The sequence below is a fragment of the Camelus bactrianus genome, chromosome 26 (genome assembly GCF_048773025.1).
Source record: "Camelus bactrianus isolate YW-2024 breed Bactrian camel chromosome 26, ASM4877302v1, whole genome shotgun sequence".
Classification (NCBI taxonomy): Eukaryota; Metazoa; Chordata; class Mammalia; order Artiodactyla; family Camelidae; genus Camelus; species Camelus bactrianus.
This window is the reverse complement of record NC_133564.1, coordinates 36079519-36099601: the sequence shown is the minus strand read 5'-3', so window position 1 is coordinate 36099601 and position 20083 is coordinate 36079519. Positions and strand designations below refer to the sequence as shown.

The window sequence follows — 20083 nt, the reverse complement described above, 5'->3', positions numbered from 1 at the left end:
GCTGGGAGGCAGGGTGCAGTTGTGGGAAATCGTGTTTCCATGAGGAGAGGACCACCAAGTGGTGGGGGCACAGGAGACAGTGAGAAAGAGTCCCGCAGCCTTTCTGGAATCAAAAAACTGGCAAATGTGAAAAAGTGCATAATTTGTTTTATTGAACAGGCTGCTTATGTACGTTTGGAGGGCCAGGTTCAAGGACTCTGCATCCCTCCAGGACAATAGCCTCAAGAGAAGAACAGACAGAGCAGGAAGAGATGTGGGGTTTCTCCCAGGAATGAGGCAGAACAGGGATTTCTGCAGATTTGCAAGGAGACCCCGACCGCTGAGCACAGGGTTACAACCCCACGTGACCCTTGTCGTGTTTGGCTTGGGCTCTGGGTCTGGCCTGATCATGTATTCTTCCAGCTGAGTTCCAGAAATTCAGAGGGTAGACTTAGAGAGGCTGCGTTTGGAACCCGGTGTGGAGACGGAGGGTCCTTTATCCTGAGTCCCCTCAGCCTAATCACTGTAGCTGAGTTCCAACACCACCCAGGCCCCCAGGGTGGCCGTGGAGGGAGAGCAAGCCTGGCAGGTGACCCAGGGGTCCCACTGCTGTGCCCCTCCCTTATCTTTGTTCCCTTTCACCCCGGAAGGTGTGATTGTCTCATGTCATGGTGACAAGCCATCTCTCTTCTCTGTCAGGTGGGATCCCCACCCCCGCTCAGCCTTCTTTCTGCATGGATGCTGAAGGACCAGGCTCACTTGAAGTTCTGAGTTTGAGCAGTAAGGTGGAAACAAAGAAACCAATGGAAACAAAGAAACAAGTCATTGTGGCAAAGCTCCCCACCACAGAGAAGCTGCCCTGAGTGGAAGGGAGGGTGTGGGCATGCCCATTTGTTTCGTGTCTCCCAGTGCTCTTCGCTTTCTTATTGCAGACCTGCATGGTTACAACAAAATGATCTGCAAAACTGAAAATATTTACTCTCTGGCTTTTACAGAAAAGGCTGACCAGCCTCTGGTTCCCGTACCGGTCAACTGATTGGGGTACCTTTCCAGTTTGGAAACATCTGCCCAGGCCCAGGTTTGCAAAATTCTTTAAGAGTAGTTATGGAGTTTTGCTTCTAAACATTTTTATGGCTGTATACTTCTGAGCTGAGGTTGTGCTGTGTAATTCTGAGCCGGGATTTTCTCAAACTGTTTCTTATTTCTTATACCGGACACCCCTAAATTCCAAGGGGAATGGGATGTTAAGGAAGCCATGGAGTTTAGGAAAAAGATACAGATTTCATTTCCATTTAAGCATCGATGTATCTCCATCCTAGGCAGTATCAGTTCTGTGGTATTGATAGGGGAACTAAATAGCAACCAAATTTATAGAAAATAGTGGGTCATTGGGTACACAAGTTCTTCTTTTCAACATTTTTGTAGTGTTTGCAGTTTAAGATGACCGTTCCTGAGAAACAGGCAGCCTCTTAGAATGAAATAGCATTTTCCCTGAACCATACTCAATTTTTATTTCGTAGACAGCAGGAAGGGCAATCACACATCCAACACTTGGGGACCCCAAAGATAAAACGTAACTTTCTGGGAGCACACTCCCCCCGTCTCCCTCTGCTCTTTTCACTGTCCCATTGTCCCTGAAGGCTCTTTTGTATCTTCTGCTCATGACTCCAGTAACTCTTCCTTCTCGTCCCTCAGCTGGTAAGTTTACTTTTCTACTTTGACCAAGCAAACTGAAGCCAACAGAAGAGAACTTTCACCAGCAACTCCCAGCACATCCGCTCGCCTTCTGATGTCTGTGACCTCACTCTCGCTGCCCCACCTCTTATTACAGGTGACATCGAAAGCCAGATCATCCAAAAGTCGCCAGGGGGCCCATCCATACAATCTTCTCCGGGCTGTCACTCCCACATCCATCCTCTCTGTCACTACCTCATCTATTTTGTTCTCCTGCTAGTTGGCTCCTATCAGTATATAAAAGTCCATCCTCTTAAAAGAAACAAACAGCACTCCTTGACTCTAATTGGCCCCCACCAATTGCCACCCCATGTCTTTGCAGCAAATCTTTAATGAGTCGTTTAAACTCACTGTCTGCATATTCTCTTGAGCCATTCCCTTTTGCACCCACTCTGGCTTTCCCCCTGATCCCTCGCTCTATGGAAACTGCTCTGTCAAGGCCATCAGTGACCCCACGTTGCTAAATATAGTGGTCAGTTTTTAGTCTTCATCATGCGTGGCCCTTTGGCAGCATTTGACCCAGCTCTTCCATTTCTCCTCCCCCGTGTTCCTGCTTCACTTGGCCTCCAGCCCATCGCTCTGCTTTCGATCCACTGGCTGGTCTTTTGCCAACGTCTCCACTTTTTTCCAAATATTTACTGCGAATGTGCCTCGGAGTTGGGTCCTGGGTCTCTCTTCTATCTCACTGCTATCCTTTTGGTGGAAGCAACCAGACTTGGAAATTGACATGCCATCAATTTCTCGATTTGTCCAAAACTCCCTGAATGGCCTTTTCCATTTGGAACTCTCTCCCTGATACTCATATTCTTTTTCTTTCATTCATCTTGCTTTCACATTCATACATATGTTCTACTGTGTAAATTACTTTTCCAAATTTTGAATCAGTCCATACATATCATGTGAAATGCTCAGATCTCTATTATTTCCACTAAGATGCTTATTCTACCTTAGAACCTTTCTGCATTTCTGTATTTATGTCAATAAAGTGAATAGTATTTCTACAAGCCTCATAGTTAAACAGTGTGTTTGTTTGGGGCTACTATGTAACATGAAATAATGATACATCAACATAGTCCTTTTTCATTTAATTTTATGTAACACCAAGATGAGGTTTTTGCACTGAAGACTGTTTCATTGAAATTTTACCTACGTTATGGACAGTCAGTTTATGTGAAAGCCCTCATTTCTCCCCTTTTCGGATATATTTTCCATTTGGCTATTATAACATATACCTTGGCATGAAATAAAATTCCAAATCCATTCACATAATAAAATTAATACATTTAAATTATATTTTTTAATGTTAAAAAGAAAGAAAAAAAACCCCAGACTCCTCTACCTATTAGGCATTTCTGTGGCAATATCTAATAGACTCCTTAATCATGACATTGAAGAACTGAGCTGATTCCAGCCCCTTTCCACCTGCTCAGCCCCATCTTGTCCCATCCCCTGTGGATGGAGAGGACATCCATCCCATTTTCCAGGTCCAGATGTTGGAACCATGTTCTCTCTCTCTCTTTCTCTTACACACACACAGACAGCAAATCCAGCTTGTTAGAAAATTCTGGCTACTCTGAATTCATTAACCACATACTCCCTGTTCCCCACCCTCCTAGGAGCCACCTTCAACCCCTTCTTGGACACCAATTAGCCTACTTCTTCCATCTTTGCTTTTCTACAATCTCATCCACACAGAGTCAGAGGGAGCCTTTAAAAGCATACATTGAGGGGGTGGGTGTAGCTCAGTGATACAGTGCATGCTTAGCATGCATGAGATCCTGGGTTCAAACTACAGCACCTTCACTAAAATAAATAAATTAACCTCCTCCCAAGAAAACCCAAAACAAAAGCATAAATTGGACATCACCCATCCCATCAAAACTCACTAAAAGGGTCACCATTCCATTAGGAGCCAAAGTCGTCCCAAAGTCTTCGAGGACCCGGCCTGCTCTGCCTCTCCGCCCACACTCTCCCCAGCACTCTGGGGGCCTCTGGCTCCGGCTCTTCCTTCTTCCTCCGGATCTATTCTGCTTCAAGTTCATAACTCCTTGAGATCTGCCAGGATTGCCTTATTCCCTTCTGCCTGCCTCCCACCCCACCACCATCACCTGAGTTTGCTCATATCACTCTTATTTTTCCCCAAGCTCTTGCTACCCCCATCATGTTGCCTGTTTTCTCTGCTAAAACTCTGAGCCCCCAGTGATGGGGAGTCGTGTCTATTTTGTTCACTAATAAAGCCGAAGAGCCTTGGGAATGGGTATAGTTACTAGATTCCCATAAGTAGTAGGAGCTTATACAGATTTGCTGAATGAAAGCAGAGGTCCTGGTCCAATTCGATGGAGCACTTCTGTGTCCTGCTCAAAGATTAACTCTCCTTTCCTCCTGAGAGACGGTGACCACTTCCTTGGTGATCAAAGGCAAGATCTATTTTCTTTATGCTGTTAACCTTAGGCGGGGAGACTGGGGGATCTTCATTTATATTTTAAAATTTGATTCACTCTGCAGTTTGTCTCCTGTCTATGTATCCTTTTGAGAAACCGTTTATGAGTGATCATTCTTCCATCAGATTGAACAGGATCCAGGGGGAAGTACCAAGCCTGTCCCATCGGCCATCCTGTGTGTCATGTCCTGTGACCCAGTGGATGCTCAGCACGTAAGTGAACCAACAGGAGTGAGTGAAGAGATGGGAACATCTCATTATTGTGGTGGCTGCACTCTGTCCGATGCCTTGAGATTTGGGGAAGGGTTTACAACTGCGGAGGCGAGATGTCAGGTCCTCTGTGCTCTTCCTGAGTGCCCTGGCCTTACCCATTCCCCCAGCCCCCTCTGGGCAGCCAAGCCCAGGAGCTGGGCCACCGGCGATTGTGCTGATCAATAATCCACCTCACCCAATGTCCGGGGGTAAGAGCGGCCAGCACAACTGGTTGTAGACTCTGAAGTCAGGTCCTTGGAGGAATTCCTCACTGAACAATGTTTTGGACCTTTTATTTTTCTCTATAGCCTCCAGCTGAGGAAACAGATTGCCTTAGGTACATGAAAGGTGAGGACACCTACTATCCCCATGGAGCCCAGGTGGGGCTGGGAGTCTGCTGTTTGTACAGCCGGTGGGCTCGTGTTGCTTTGGGCATCCCTGTGCCTGAATTCCTGCAGTACACTCGGTGGTAAGAACGGGGGTGCCTGGCAGGGAGGGAAGCGGGTCGGGGTACTACACAGCTGGGGAGACGTTAACCTGGGGTGAGCGGGAGCCGGCTGATGCATGGAATCTCGGTGCAGGGAACTCTCCAAACTCAGAGAGGTTCCCACTCCCGCAGGGTCCCTTTGATCAGGGTGCTAGGCTGTCAGCACTGCAGGGTCCCTGTGAGGATCATGGTGCCTTCAGGCAGTGGGAAGTGAGGGGTCCAGTGGCAATTAAATTAACTGTGCACCCAAAGCCAACCCCCGTCTCTTTCAGCCTGTTTCCTAATCTGCAAAACTGGAATGATGTTAACCATCCCGCAGGTTTGTTGATGGGCTGGGACACACTAGACAGCCAGGAGCTGGAATTCCTCTGTGCCCTGATTGTTATCCTTCCTTCACACTATTTACTCTCACAAGTTCAGTCTCTCTGTCTCTCTCTCATTCACTTGTAACTTTCTCTCCTGCTCTGGTTTCATTTGATTCCCACCCTCCTCCCAATCCCCAGATGAGTGAAATTAATTTCTGTGTGTCAGTTCCAAATTCCCGGGAAAGATGCTCTGTCCCCTCTGGATTGGTTGTCCAACCCATCAGTTGCAGTCAGAGGAGTGAGTCCCTCTGTGACCAGAGGAGGGGCTCTGCCCAGACCCCCAGCCACCACTGTGGGAGCACAAAGCTCTCCGAGGAGGAGGTACTGGCTGTGACTTGGTGTCACTAAGTGTGAATTTATCTCTCCTCTTGCCCCACCTTCATCCTCCTAAACAAAGATGAAAATTAAACACTCCCGAGATTTGTGTCATGGGACACTCAGGGTGGGGGCTAAGAGGGCTGGATTCCCTGCTGAGTGTAAGGGGCTACAGTGACTCCCCAACGAGAGCCTGTAAAGGAAACAGCACCGGCCCCACCGGACACTTAGGGTGCTGAGTCTGCGTGACATTGAGCCAGGCTTCTGACCACAGCTCAGGGGTCTGGTCTGACCGGTTAGTCTTTGAAACCAACCAGCTTTGGATTCCTCAATCCCTCCCTGAGGTTTTACCTGAACCACGAGCTTCTGTATCTCTGAAGACAGATGATGAGGACCCTTCACGTAAGGCATTTGCACAGCCCTGTGCGGGAATTTGTGCTGCACGGTCTGCCCGGCGAGCTGACCAAAGATCGTATTTTACTGATCTTAGAAATAGTCTGGTTTCCTGATGCACTGTTTCACTGAACAAGCAACAGAAGCCACCTCTGGCTGATAAAAGCAAAAAAGGGACTTAATGAAAAGATACTGGGAGGGTGCATGGAGTGGCCCAGACCAGAGCCGACCCGGGGGCCGTAGGAGATGTTGGGGAGCCCCAGGCACCAGGCTGCGCAGGGTGCTACCGGGCCCCCTGCTGCCCCAGCAGGGACCCCCCCTCCTCCTGACACTCCACCTCACTGCAGGTTCATGTCCCGGCAGGGCCAGGTCACACTGAAGCCACCAGCACACACCTCAATGGAGGAGTTGGCCCCTTCTCAGCTGAGGGCGTGCCTGGTGTGGGGAGAGGCCCAGTTAGAGGAAGGCGGTTCCCCTACTGTTCCAAGTTAATGCGCAAGTCAGTGTCCATCACTCAGGAGAGCCGGGCTGGTCGGACCTCATTGTGGTGACTAGGCCGTCTGAGTTCACGTATTACTTTTTATGTTGGAAGGCCCAAGAGGGAGAAAAAGTGGAGGTTCTAGTACTTATTTTATATTTCCCATGTACCAGGTGCGGTAAGCAAGCCACTTCAGACAAGGCCCATAACAACCACATTAATAGGCCACGGAGAAAGTCATGCAGTCAGGCCTCTGCAGCCCCGAAACCCGTGTCCTCATCAGTTCCGTAGTTACCAGTGGAAGTTGTAGGGATTTATGGGACTGTGTGCTCCTGTGGGGGCTGGGATGTGTGTGTTTAAATCCACATCTTCAGAAACTCGGCCAGAACCACAGCCACTGATTGTCTGCATGGAGGCAGAGGAGGGGAGGCTTCCAGCCTCTGGTCCAGCTCGTGTGGAGCTCAGAAGTTGCTCCTTCTGTCCTGAAAACAACACCAGAGCTGAGGGAGCTGCAAACCCACTGCTCTTCTTAGATCCACAAGAAAACTGAGGGGGAAAGCTGCTCCCAACACAGAGAGGCAGCCGGGCAGGCTTGGAGAGTCACAGCTCCCAGGGCAGAACCCGCTTTTGTAAGAACCCCGGGGGCAGGCAGATTTAACAGGTCCCTGAGGCCAGCTGGAGGCTCAGCGTGGGGAAGTCCAAGTGTGACAACTCCAGGGGGCCAGTCAGAGGGGCCCCCTGCTCTTTTTCATGCATTTTACCTCCAGGACCGTTTCCTGTTCTCAGAGTGAAGATCATAGGAAAAGTCCTCATGGTTCCTGCCAGGAAAGGAAAAAATAGCTCTATTGAAATACACCCAGAACATTCTCTTCCATTGTGGGGGGTTGTGTTTTTTTTTTTTAAATGAGAAATTATTTTACCAGAGCCTAACCTACCTGGGGGAAGGGAAATACCTTCTGTGTCACCCAAATTGTGGTGGGGGAAAGAGACACACTTGTGGAGGTCACAGCTCAGGGCACAGGCTCAATGAGAACTAATCACAGGACTACAAATGCCCTGCTCTGTCCCGCTCCCCCAACACCTTACCTCCATGTCAGTAGGGCCCCTGTGTAATAACAGGAATAAAATTAAAAGAAGTAAATGTCTCAGGAGTGTCTAGGGAAAACCCAAAGACAGCGGGGAGATGAAAACAAGGACACACGAGTGGCTTTAGCCTCTCGCACGAATAGCTGTAGCAAACTACACACAGCCCAGCCCCAGTAGATAAACAGAAAACCTCACAGAAGAAACTATTTATTTTGGTTCTCTTACCCAGTGCATTCCATGGTGCATCCTCGCCTAGAATTGAGTGGAAGCAAGTCCATCTCAGAAGGGACATACCTGAAGAGAAATGGCTTTCCAGATTCTGAAGGGCAGAGAAAGCACCAGCCTGGGTTAGAGAAAGGTGAGGGGTGGGGTAGGGGGTGGGCTGCCTTCTTCCCCAAATAAGGAACCTTCCTGAGGCCAGCACAGTGGGAGGGAGGGCCATAGGGTGGAAGCAGCCAGACTTCTTCCTGAGAAGTGATAGGATGCCTCCAAGGGTCCATTCAGGTGCCCAAACTGTGTCCTGATGGTGGGAGCCAGTCGGTCTGCCTCAGAGCCCAGGACTGAGGTGGGCGCACAGCAGGCCGGTCTTACTTGGCCGGATCAATTTCACTTCTCCGAAACCCTGTGTAAAACATGAAGCGTGGACGACCTGGTGAGCACAGCTCTGCCCTCAAGACCGGTTTCAACTCCTCTCTTCCCAGAGAACAGCATCTCTGAGCCCGTCCTGGGTGACCTCACAGAGATCACCCTAGTGGCCCAGGCTAGTGACCGGGAACATGTACCTTCCTGCAGCCAACCCCAGACGTCCACTGATGCATCATATACTGGCAAAGATGTGAGTTCCTGTGCATTGGTCTAACAGCAGAGACTCTGCCACAGGCCCAAGAGGTGGTGTTTGGGACAAGCAGGGGTGCAGAAGTGTACGCAGTGCAAAGGTGTAAGTGGTGGCAGGGGTGCAGGGGCTGTGGAGGGTGCAGGCAGTTCAGGGGATGCGGGGGTGCAGGCAGTGCGGAAGGGCAGAGAGTGGCAGGGGTGCAGAGGTACAGGGAGTGTAGGGGTGCAGGAAGGTTCTCAGGCACGTGGCCAGGGTCAGAAGGCAAGTGCACATCCTCGCAGTCAGCCTGACCCCGGGAGATTAGTGCAATGGTCTGGGGTGGCGGAGGGGGCGGCGGCGGCGGCGGCGGCGGCGGTGGGTGGGAGGCTGCCCGGGCAAGCCGGTCGATTTCTTCTCTTCCCTGCAGCCTGGCCTGGGGGGGTGTTGGCCGCCGGAGATTCGCCAGATGTTGGACTCCAGGTAAGCGTGCTCCTGGGTGGTGGGGCGGTTAGGTCAGGGGGCGGTGGCAGCGGCAAGGGGGCGGAGCGGGTCTGCCCCTGGCGAACTGATGCAATAGCTGCCTTCTCCCGGCTGCCGGGCCTGGGAGCGGCCTCTGCTGCCCCAGGTCGCTGCACACACCTGTCCCACTCCGCAAGCTGAGTGGGGAGTGGAGGCGGTGTGGTTAAGGTGCAGGGCCCACGGGGATAGGGGGGCTGCAGCACGGAAGCCGGTCAATTCGCTCCGCTCTCCCCCGCGGCGGAGCCAGGGGCGGCTTCTGCTGCCGTAGAGGCGGGACGCCGGTCTCCAGGTGAGCTTGGTCCTGGGAGGCGGCGGCGGCGGCGGCGGCTGGGGATTGTGGTCCGTTCCAGGGAGCTGCTCCATTTCTTCTCTCCCCCGCGGCCTGGCCTGGGGGCGACCTCTGCCGCCAGAGATTTGCCTGAGGTCCGACTCCAGGTGAGCTTGCTCCTGGGAGATGGGTGCGGTGCAGTCAGGGGGCTGGGAAGGTGGTGGCTGCGGGGATAGGGAGGCTGCCCCGGGGGAGCTTGAGGATTAGCTCCCATGTCTGTGCCGTGTGGCCTGCAGGCGGCCTCTGCTGCGCCAGGTCCCGGGACAACCCCTTCCCACTTTGCCTGCTGGGGGAGGGAGGCAGGGTAGTCAGGGTGCACGGGTGGCGGGGGTCGGGGGCCTGCAGCGGGGGAGCGGACACATTTGCTCCCATCTTCCCCGCGGCTTGTCCTGGGGGCGGTGTCTCTTGCCCTGGGTTAAGAGACACGTGTATCCTAGTCAGCCTGGCCCCAGGAGGCGGGCGTGTTACGTTGGGGGTGGTGGCAGCAGCGGCAGGTTTTCCCATGGAGCCGGTCCATTTGCTCCCATTTCTCCCCGTGGTTTGCCCTGGGGGAGGTCCCTGTTGTCCCTAGTTCGCCGGACGTCCATCTCCAGGTCAGCCTGCTCCCTAGAGGCGACCACCGTGAGGTCAGGGGGCAGGAGCGGTGGCTGCTGTGGGGGTAGGGGGCTGCCTTGGGGAGCTGGTGGATTGGCTCCCGTCTCCCCGATTGCCTGGTGTGGGAGTGGCCTCTCCTGCCTCAGATCACCAGACACACCTGTCCCATTTAGCCTGCTGGGGGAGGGGCGCCCTGGGAAGTGCCTTTAAAGTGTGGGGGAGGCGATGGCAGGGGTAGAGGACCTGCAGGGCGGAGCCTGTCAATTTGCTCTCCTCTTCCCCACGGCCAAACCTGGGGGTGTACTCTGCTGCCCAAGAAGCCGGATGCCCGTCTCCAGGTCAGCTTGCTCCTGGGAGGCGGGCGCGATGCTGTCGAGGGGCAGAGGCAGCTGCGACGGCCGGCTGCCCCGCCTAATGGGGCCACTTCTTCTCCTCTCCCCTGACCTGGCCTGGGGACGGCCTCTCCCGCCCAAGATTAGCCTGAAACCCCACACCCGGTCAGGTTGCTCCTGGGAGGTGGGCGCGGTGACATCAGGGGTTGGAGAGGAGGGGGGTCTGCCCCTGGCGGGCTGGAGGATAAGCTCCCATCTCTCTGGAGGCCTGACGTGGGGGTGGCCTCTGCTGCCCCTCATTCCCGGGTCACCCTTCTCCAGGACATATTGCCCCGGGGGTGCTGTAGGCTGCGGGGGCGGCGGGTTGTTGGCGGGGGTATGGAGCTTGCCGCTTGGGAGCTGGTGGTTTAGATCCCATTTCCCCCGCAGCTTGGCCTGGGGGCAGCCTCTGTTGCCCCAGGTCGCAAAGCACTGTTTCCCTGACAGCTTAACCACCGGAAGTGGGCAGGATGTGCTGAGGGGGCGGAGGCAGCCGCCAAGGCAGCGACGGAGGGGGCTGTCCCTGGCCAGCCGGTCAATTTGTTCCCATCTCAACATTTGCTGTCCCAGTTTCGCAGGACGCCCTTCTCCAGTTTATCCTTCTCCTGGGAGGTAGGCTCAGTGCATGCAGCCCAAGGTCTGGGCTCTCCCCTGGGGAGGGGCAGAACTCTCTTCTTCTTCTTTGTCTTTATTCTTCAGCGAAGTGGTTACTGGCCCCAATTCTTAATTCTGAGAAAGTGTAGCCTGTGTTACGGAGGAGCTGCTGGACAGTGAGGTTTCTGGGTGGGTTTTCACATCAGCTGATGCCCCAGGCAGGCAGGAAATCTATTACTTAGAGCTTCTTAGTCTGGAGTTGGGGGATGGCCCCGCCATCCTCACCATGCTTTTTAAAAATGTGTTACTCCCCTCTTTTTCCTAGGTGACATTTTAGGTTATTGCGTCCCAGATTGCTGGCACACCCATCCCTGTTCTCAAACATCTTTTAAACTTGGGTGAACTGATAAGTTGGGGAAGAAGATGATTTACTGAAAGGTAAGAATACTTAAATTTGCATTAAAGCTACATTCTGTCAATCTTTCTCAAATGATTTTTCTCTGATTCTAAATCCATGACCTAGTGAATGTTGTACTCCTGTGTAAATCATTGATCTTCACATCACACTTGTTGAGTGGTCAACGAGATTTGTTATTTAGATTATTCCTGAAAGGAAAAGCTCAGGCTTTTGAGAATTCCTTGTCTGATGTCACCCAGGCAGTCACAGTAGAAGACAGAGCTGATATAAAAATCCCTCACCTGCCTGAACTGCAAAGCTTCTGGGATTACTGATCCCTGAAATGCAGGTGACTCTTGATGATAATCTGGGGGATGGTTTACATGATCAGATTCTTCCAGTCCTGTAAATGGGTTCCGTGGCCCCAGCCCCGGGAGAGCTGGTCATAAGGGCCATATCGTGAGGGGTGGGATGGGAAGGCAAGGTCTAAGAGCTGGCATCACTGAGATTCCACACTCGCTAAACACAGACCCCAGAGCCTAATTGTTGTCAGGTTCTGTTCTGGATTTGAGAGTGTGTTCAGACATGATTCTTGCCCTTCAGGGGTCACGGCCTGGGTGGAAGTAACCTTTACATAAATCTGGGGAGGATGACAATTAAGTAGATGGGCTGTTATGATTCTCAGTGTGCCCAGGCTCGCTCTTCCAGGCACTCGTGGGACTAACGAGAGTCATGTTATTCACTCATACACGGATTTATTACCCTTGAATTGATCATTTGTCCCACAGTAAGTGAAACAAGCGATGAGGAACCTGAGTTTTGTCCCCTTTCCTAGCACTGATTGTATCTGTCAGTCAGGCGCCCTGCGTATGCATTGTGAAATGGTGGTATTTCTTGCCCAATGGGACTGCAATGTCAGTTCTGAGAATCAGGGGAGACACGTGGGTAGGACAGCACACTGACACACATGGCACCCCCCCCACCCCATGAGACAGCATTGTCGATGCTCAGGTGACCCGATGTAGACCGCGGTGCTAAACCTGAGCATGTTTAGTGATCTTGGTGGCTATGAAAATACAGACTGCCGGTCCCTAATTCTGGAGACTCTGAGGGTGTGCACCCCAGAATTCTGCATTTTAAGAAGCACTTTAACTAATTCTGATGAAGATGATCTGAGTGTCCCACTGAGAAACACTGGTGTGCGATGCACCAGTATTGAGGATTCTCAGGGAGCGATGTCTTTTCAGGATGGTCCAAGGGCCCTCACGAGACTTTTGCCTTGGGTGTAATTGTATGTGTTCGAAAGTGATGTCTCTCACTTCCAGTGCTTGTCAGCATGCTCTGTGCAGGGATTTGCTCTCAGCAGATATCAAAAACTATAAGTCTTCAGGTCACCGATCTAGAGTGTGAGCGATCTTTTGTTTTGGTTTTCTTTATTGCAATGCGGAGTCTCCCGAAAAGAGATTCAGACTGAACAGCTTTGTGTCGGACTTTGGAAGACCGCTGGTGCCCAAGGGGTTCTCTGGCAGCACAATGACGAATCTAGGTCCCTCTTTCACTGCTACGTCAATGAAGTGGACCGCTTGGACAAGGCCAAAGCTGGTATCCCAACCATAGCCCTTGACAGTGATGTTCGGCTCCAGGAAGCCATCAGATGCAGCAGGTGGCCAGAGGAGGAGCCGAACGGGCTCATGAAATGTGACACCCCCAGCTTCATCAACACGGACCAGAACTCTTCCTTTGGGGAAGATGATCTCCTGATTTTGGAACCACCTATTGTTCTAGAAAATAAGCCAGTTGCCCAGACCTCACACAAAGACTTGAATTGGAAATGTGCTTTGTCAAGTGTTTCTCTGAAGATGTGAAGTCTGTCTTTGTATGGCAGGAAGTCCCCTTTCACAAAATTGTATGTGTTTGTGTCTGAGAGAGAGAAATGGAGACAGACAGAAAGACGGAGACAGAAGAGAGCCCCCTCAGAAGAGAGCTAGTTAAGGTGAGTTTTTGTGCCTTTGTAAACATTTGGGGTTTTGGGGGGAACAAAGTATTTACACTGTCTCATTCTCCTCGTTGGAAACCTTGGCCCCGTCCTCAGTGTCAGCGACCTTGAACGGTGGTTGCCGTGGTGCTTTTCATCTGGCGCTGCCACTTCCACGCTCTGCCTTTAGCACGTTGCTTTGCCTCCCAGGGCTGCCACCCTTTAAACTGTAAGGTGAGGAGTCTGGAGTAGATGATCCATCCCAGCTCTGCTGTTTTGCAAATTTCTGATTTCGTATTCGGATGAGGCTGGGATACACCCAGAGCAGTATAAACCAGGCCCTACCTCCTGTCTCTTGCTGGGGCATCCCTCAGGTCTGTGCCTTCTACTCAAGCCTTTACTGAGCCCAGCTTTTGTCAGGAGCCCAAGTGCCTACCGGGATGGCAGGAGACCTGTCTCTCGTGGTCACGGTGGCAGACATTTCTATTGGTTGTGCTGAAACAGCTCTTCTGAGATCCTCCGGCCACCCTTGCTCCAACCTGAGGACAGACTTACCGTTCCTTTCCTAGTAGGAGGATCAATCCATGGTGCATTTTATGACAATCCTGTCCCCAGGAATGCACGGAAGGTTATCAGCTGAGTGAGGGGAAGTGCCTCTGTGTCTCTGTGTCCCTGTATCTCTGTCTGCTCACAGTGCCCTGCCACCGGCTACTGAACAAGAAAAGTGCTATTCACCATGCTGTGTCTTTTGCAGATGTGTAGGTGATGGTCTTGTGGCTCATGTGTGGGCTTTGTGCTGGGATGGTGAAGGGCTTATAAATACCTCATCAACATGTATTCGAGATGGCCTGGTGCCACACAGACTTGATTCATGAAGGCATCAAGCCTGCACACTGGTTTGGAAACAACTTGGTTTTGATCAGTCACACTGCATGCATGACTCACTGCTGATCTCTGGGTGGTTTTTTCATTTTAGATTTATTCACCCAGTGTCTTGCTTAAGCTGAAAAATACATTTATTTCACTAGAATATTCTCAGATTCTTTGTTTTCACACATCCAGTTGTTTAATTCCTTTAAAAATCATTTTGTGTTTATAATGCCTCCTAATATCTATCATCTCTAGGTTCCCAGTGGCCTGAGCCATGCACCAGATTTGATGTAGGAACTGTTCCACCAAAAGAAATCCCTTTGCCATAATATCTTTTGAGGAAAATATTATACTTTAAGGCTCTAACAGTAAATCGTAGAACAAAGCATGGAATATTTATTGTAGTTAATACATGTTCATGCAAAAAGAAATGATATTTTCATTAAACAATGTTGAATTTAATAACTTTTACTAATGTGAATATTATTACTCATAATTTAAGTAACCAAATAAAACCACAGTTATTTATTATGAAGTTTGAAAACTATTTACACTGTCTCTCAATTTGAGGTAGCTTTATTAGAAGACTGAAGGGTATTTAAAAGATGGAAAATTACCCATGATGACACCATCATTTTTATTAACTAAATATCAAGAACTGTGCAGGGTTAAGATTGAACCCTCTGCAAGCTGTCAAGTTAGCATGAGGTAGTTTGTGGATGCTGCCAGAAGACAGGAGACTCCCCCAGGTTCAGAGACAATGAACTTCTTGCCAGCACAGCAGGCAGCTTGGGGTTCATGTTCATGTTGGTTCCTGAGTTTCTTTCCTTTTGCTGTTGTAACAAAGGACCACAGACTCAGTGGCTTAAAGCAATACACATTCATCATCTCACTCTTCTATTGTGCAGAAGTGCAAAGTCATTGTCAGTGGGCTAAAACCAACGTGTGGCCAAGGCTACATTCCACACCGAGGCTCTAGGGAGGGATTCGTCCTCCTACCTTTCCCAGCTTGCAGAGGTGTTCACACTCCTTGGCCCAGGGCCCTGTGTCACTGTGACCTCTGCTGCCACTTTACATCTCTGTCTCTGACTATATAGATATAAAGGAAGAGTCTTCTACATCTGGTATGGACCCTTTTTCCTAAATGGACATTGTATCTCTATTTATGTGCAGATTAAAACCCCTTCCCTCCAGGGTGTGGTGGCATCAGCTCACAAGATTACCACTCTGGGCTTTAAGTGTCCTCTTTGTATTGTCACCTGGGAACTTCTCTTTCCATAGTTAGCTCTGTGTTACATTTGTTGTTGTATTTTACCCGGCATTACTGAAAGTTTTACTTAAAAGGGATCCTAATTAGCTCTGTTTACCTGTTTCCAGAGCTGAAAGCTTCAGTTCTAGAGTATCTGTTTGATTTCTCTTAAAAATACATTCCAGTATATTTCTCTGGTGAAAGTCTTTACCCTGTTGTCTATTCTCCCATAATTTCCTTATTTTCTTGAATATATTAAAAGTATTTTATAGCCTTTATTGGTAACTCTGATGCCTACATCACCTGGGGGTTTGCATCCTTTGTCTAATGTTTCTTATTCTCATATTATCCGTTATATAGTCTTGACATGTTGCATGTCTTGAAATTCTTTATTACATGGCAGACATTGCAAATGAAAAATCCATATGTTATTTTCCGTGAGAGGTTTTCTACCTTCCTGTTAGGCAAACAGGGTGAGGGACTGATCATGTCGCTCCAATCAGGCGCTGAGGTGGATCAGGACTGAATTGCCTTTTTTCTTAAAACAGCTTTGAGGTATACCTGGCAAAGTAATTTTCACACGTATAAAGTGTACAGCTAATACGTTTTGACATAAGTATATCCCCAAGAAACCATGACCACATTCAAGAGAGTGAACATACCCATCACCCACAAAGCTTCTCTCCTGCCATTTGTTGTCCCTCCCTCCCTCCCCATCTCTTCCCCTGGAAACCATTGATCTGCTTTCCATCACAACATATTGGTCTGCATTTTCAAGATCCTTGTATGAATGGATTAATGCAGTATCTACTCTATGTTGTCTGACTTCTTTCATTCAGTGTAATTATTTTGAGAGTCATCTGTGTTGCTGTATTAATAGCTTATTTTTCTTATAGCAGAGTATTGTTTAGTGCTGAGTTTTTACTGAAGAGTTTGTTGTGAGCAGTGTTTGGATAGACCATCATTTGTTTCTCCATTTACTTCTTGATGGATGCATGGGTTATTTACAACTTGAGCTATTATAAATAAAATTGCAGTGAATATTTGGTTACAAGTCTTTATATGGACATATGCTTTTCTTTTCTAAAGCACCAGATGAGGAATATCTGGGTTATATGGTAGATAGGTATTTACCTTTTTTAAAGAAACTGTTAAAGACTTTTCCAAAATGGTTGTACTATTGTAAATTCCTTGTGGTGTGTATCAGCTCTGGTTGCTCTAATTCCTTACCAGCACTTTGTAAGGTCGGTCTTTCTAATCGTATTCATTCTTGTATGTATGTGTACTAGTATCTCACTGTGGTTTTTAAAAGCATTTCTCTAATGACTAATGGCATCTTTAATCAGCATCTTTTCATATGCTTATTATCCATCTGGATATCTTTACTGAAGTGTGTTTTCTGGCCTCATTCATTCATTCAGGTGTTTGCATTATTATTGAGTTTTGAGACCTCTTTATTCTGGATCAGATACAAAGAGAGACCTTTATCAGATATATGATCTGCAAATAGCTTCTGTCTATGGCTTGTCTTTTCATTTGATTAGCAGTGTTTAGAACAGCTTTGAAGAGTCTTCATTTTGATAAAGTTCACTCTATCAGTTTCTTTTTAAAATAGATTATACTTTTGGTGTCATAGCAAAGAAATATTTGCCAAACCCAAGGTCATAAAACTTAAGCCTATGCTTTTTCTCCTAGCTGTTTTATACTTTTAGATTTCCTATTAAGATCTATGATCCATTGTGACTTAATTTTTGTATATTTTGTGAGGTGTGGATCAAAGTTCATTTTTTTTTTTTTTGCATATCACTATCTAATACTTCCAGCACTACTTGTTGAAAAGATCCTTTCTCCACTGCATCCTTTTTGAGAATCAATTGTCTATATAAGTGTTGGTTTAGTTCTGAACATTCTATTCTGCTCCATTATTCTATTTTCCTGTTTTACACCAACACCATACTTTCTGATTACTGTAGTTTAAAAAAAAAAAAAAAAAGGCTGAAAATCAGATAGTGCAAGTCTTCCAACTTTGTTTTTCTTGTTCAAAATTGTTTTGGATATTTGGGATCCTTTGAATTTTTTATGAATTTTAGAATCAGTTTTAAAATTCCTTACATCCTGTTCTGCCAAATTTCCACCCATGTCTTTGGCCATCTACAAAGCCACATTTTCTGAAGAAGTCTCTCTAGATCCCAGGTGAAAGGAATTCCTGTTTCATCTGTGCTCCAATCACATTTGATAATATTTGATTACATTTATTCATATTTGGCTGGATGTACTTGTGTGATCTTTCCTGCCATATAGTAAATCTCTCAAGATTTGGAATCTTGACTTGGTTCCCTCTGTCTGCTGAGAAAACTAGTTCTATGCTTTGCAGGAGTGAGCCCTGCAGTAAGAGGTATCTGCAGCACACATCTAGCTCATTGCTTGCATATCGTCAAGGAATCCTGCAGATTTAGAATTGTTAATTGATTGTTGTCTCCAAGACGGCTCAGCCTTTTTTATTTCTATTGCTACTGCTGCAGTTTCAAAGGAAAATGGGCTAATTATTTTCCAAATATCAAAACATACTGTAATTGAGCTGTGACGCAAATTATGTGCTGCTGTTTCTTAACAACCTGCTTAGTGTTCACAGGTACCTTCACTCATGGAACTTTTGGGAGAATGTCATATCCTCAGAGATAGCAAAGCTGTCTTTGGCAACCTGAGCGGTAGTATCTGAACTCACTCCTGCTCTTTTTCCAGTGCCCCCTCTAGCACTCCTCCAGCCCTCCATGGGGGGCCTGCAGTTCTTCCCTCGAAAATCCTGTTGCTTCTCAGGAAGAATTCCCTATGAAACATATTCATGTCCTTCTTGTGGGGACATTCAGTCCAGAGACCTGACAGCAGGGGAAAATGTTTAGACTGCTTTTGGTAGAACGTAAATTCTTCCATACTTGTTAGAAGCAAATCCAATGAGGAAACTGTGTTGGCATCTAACAAATCAGGATAAATGTCTGATGAGGAAGATCAGCTTCCCCATCCCACTCAGGCGTCATGTTGATGTGACGCTCACCTTGGCTAACATTTTCTCCTGTGAGCAACGTGAAGTTCAAGATGTTATGAATGGCTTTTTGTTTTTCTTCCTTAGTCTTTCCACATTCACTGTGTCTGGTGAGATTATAAGAATCCTGCTTGTTTTCAGCCCAGCACTAACCTTTTTAAAAGGATCACGTGTTTAAAAGGCTAGTGGACAATTTGTTAGAAGATTGAAATCCTTAGACTTTGGTCCTAGAGTTGAATCTTGGTTACTGGTGAATGAGAATTCCCGTTAAAATTTTAAATTCAGTGATATAAAGTTTTAAAAATAGTTAAATATTAGTCAATTTCATTAAACACTATAGCAGTTATTTACATTTAAGCCTGTCTCTGGGGCAATTTTGCAATGATTCCCTCCCTTTATTGATTCCCTCTTTATCAGAATCCTTGAGAGGTCCCTGTCATCATTGTCAGTATCATCATCATCATCACCATCATCATGGAACTGATTCCTCTGGGAGATTCTAGGAAAATAAATAGCTGGACGGGGTTATGTGCAGGTCAGTGTGTGCATATACAGTAAGAAGAGTTGTCAGACATTAGATTCAAGATACCCATTCCATTTAGAGAAGGATGTGGTCATGAAATCCTGATGTGCTGAATGAAGGAAGCGATGGGAACAGGGTAGTCAATGGAAAGGAGGAGGAAGTGAGTGAAGCGGGGAGCATAGGTCCTTGGTTAGGTGATCAGCACATTGGTGAGAATGAGGGGAGTGTGATGGCAGAATCATGTCCCTCCCCAGCCACAGGGTAGCCACCTGTGACATGTTACTGTACATGGCAAAATGCATGACAGATATTTTAGGACAAAAATCTTAGAGGATTTCTGTCTTCTAAATTGTCTATCAGTTAGCATTTTAAACCCATGGTACATTATTAAAGATTAGTGCAGGGGGACAAATAAAAAGGATTCATATAATCTCACCAGACATACTGAATGTAGAAAGGCTAAGGAAGAAAAACAAAAAGTCATTCATATGTGCCTTGAACCATAAAATGCTCATGAGAGGAAATGTTACACAAGGTGAGTGTCACAGCCACATTCATAATGCCTGAATGGGATGGGACAAGGGGATCCTGAGATGAGACAATAGGGTGAGTAGCCTGGATTGTCCAGGTGGGCCCAGTGTAATCACAGGGGTCCTTGAAATGGAGGACATTTCCCAGCTGAGTTTAAAATCAGAGGGAGGTGTAGCCATAGAGCAATGTTCAGAAAGGCTGCTGACCATGAAAATGGAGGAAGTCGTGAGGCAGAAGCTAAGGAAGGTGGGTTACCTCTGGAAACTGGAAAAAAAAAAAAACAACAACAACAAGGAAACATTCTCTTCTAGACCCTCTAGAAGGAAGGAACCCTGCTGCTACCTTGAATTTAGCCCAATGAGAACTGTGTTGGATCTCTGACCTCCACAGCCATAAGCTGATAAATCTGTGCTGGTTTAAGCTCTTAAGCTTATGGAAATTTCTTACATTGGTAAGAGGAAAATAACATAGTGAGCCGTAGTGTAACGGATTAAAGGTATAGGATGGGGTGTGGAGAGGATTCTGACATTTACAACTAAAAATCAACCAGGTGAAGTGGGAAGGTGTTTTAAGGAAGACCTACCTGGCAGGGCTGTTAAGCAGACTGGAGTGAGGGGAGCATTGGAGTTAGAGGAATCAATTAAATCTCTACCAGAAAAATAAGGAATAAAATGTAACAGGGCTTCAGTGATAGTGGATGTAGGAATGGAAATGGGCAGAGAGACATAAATATTACTTTGAAATTAGCT

At 47.8% G+C, this 20083-nt stretch overlaps 1 protein-coding gene across 48 annotated transcripts in view; it reads left to right on the top strand.

The window, feature by feature from the left end:
• Nucleotides 1-20083, top strand: part of LOC141575166 (uncharacterized) — a 135599-nt gene that overhangs the window by 917 nt on the left and 114599 nt on the right. For 22 of the 48 annotated variants that reach the window (XM_074353827.1, XM_074353822.1, XM_074353830.1 and 19 more), the window contains exons 2-11: nucleotides 679-1810; nucleotides 4280-4366; nucleotides 4714-4874; nucleotides 5165-5211; nucleotides 7759-7887; nucleotides 8231-8364; nucleotides 8771-8823; nucleotides 10603-10767; nucleotides 11075-11187; nucleotides 12596-13139. In XM_074353827.1, coding sequence (XP_074209928.1) covers nucleotides 1769-1810; nucleotides 4280-4366; nucleotides 4714-4874; nucleotides 5165-5211; nucleotides 7759-7887; nucleotides 8231-8364; nucleotides 8771-8823; nucleotides 10603-10767; nucleotides 11075-11078 — 822 coding nt within the window. In that variant the 5' untranslated portion in view covers nucleotides 679-1768 and the 3' untranslated portion in view covers nucleotides 11079-11187; nucleotides 12596-13139. Of the gene's footprint in view, nucleotides 1-678; nucleotides 4131-4279; nucleotides 4367-4713; nucleotides 4875-5164; nucleotides 5212-7758; nucleotides 7888-8230; nucleotides 8467-8770; nucleotides 8824-9105; nucleotides 9298-10101; nucleotides 10768-11074; nucleotides 11188-11406; nucleotides 12561-12595; nucleotides 13140-13625; nucleotides 16302-18697; nucleotides 18840-20083 lie in introns of those variants that run through there. The other 26 variants (XM_074353853.1, XM_074353835.1, XM_074353851.1 and 23 more) reach the window with 26 other exon arrangements.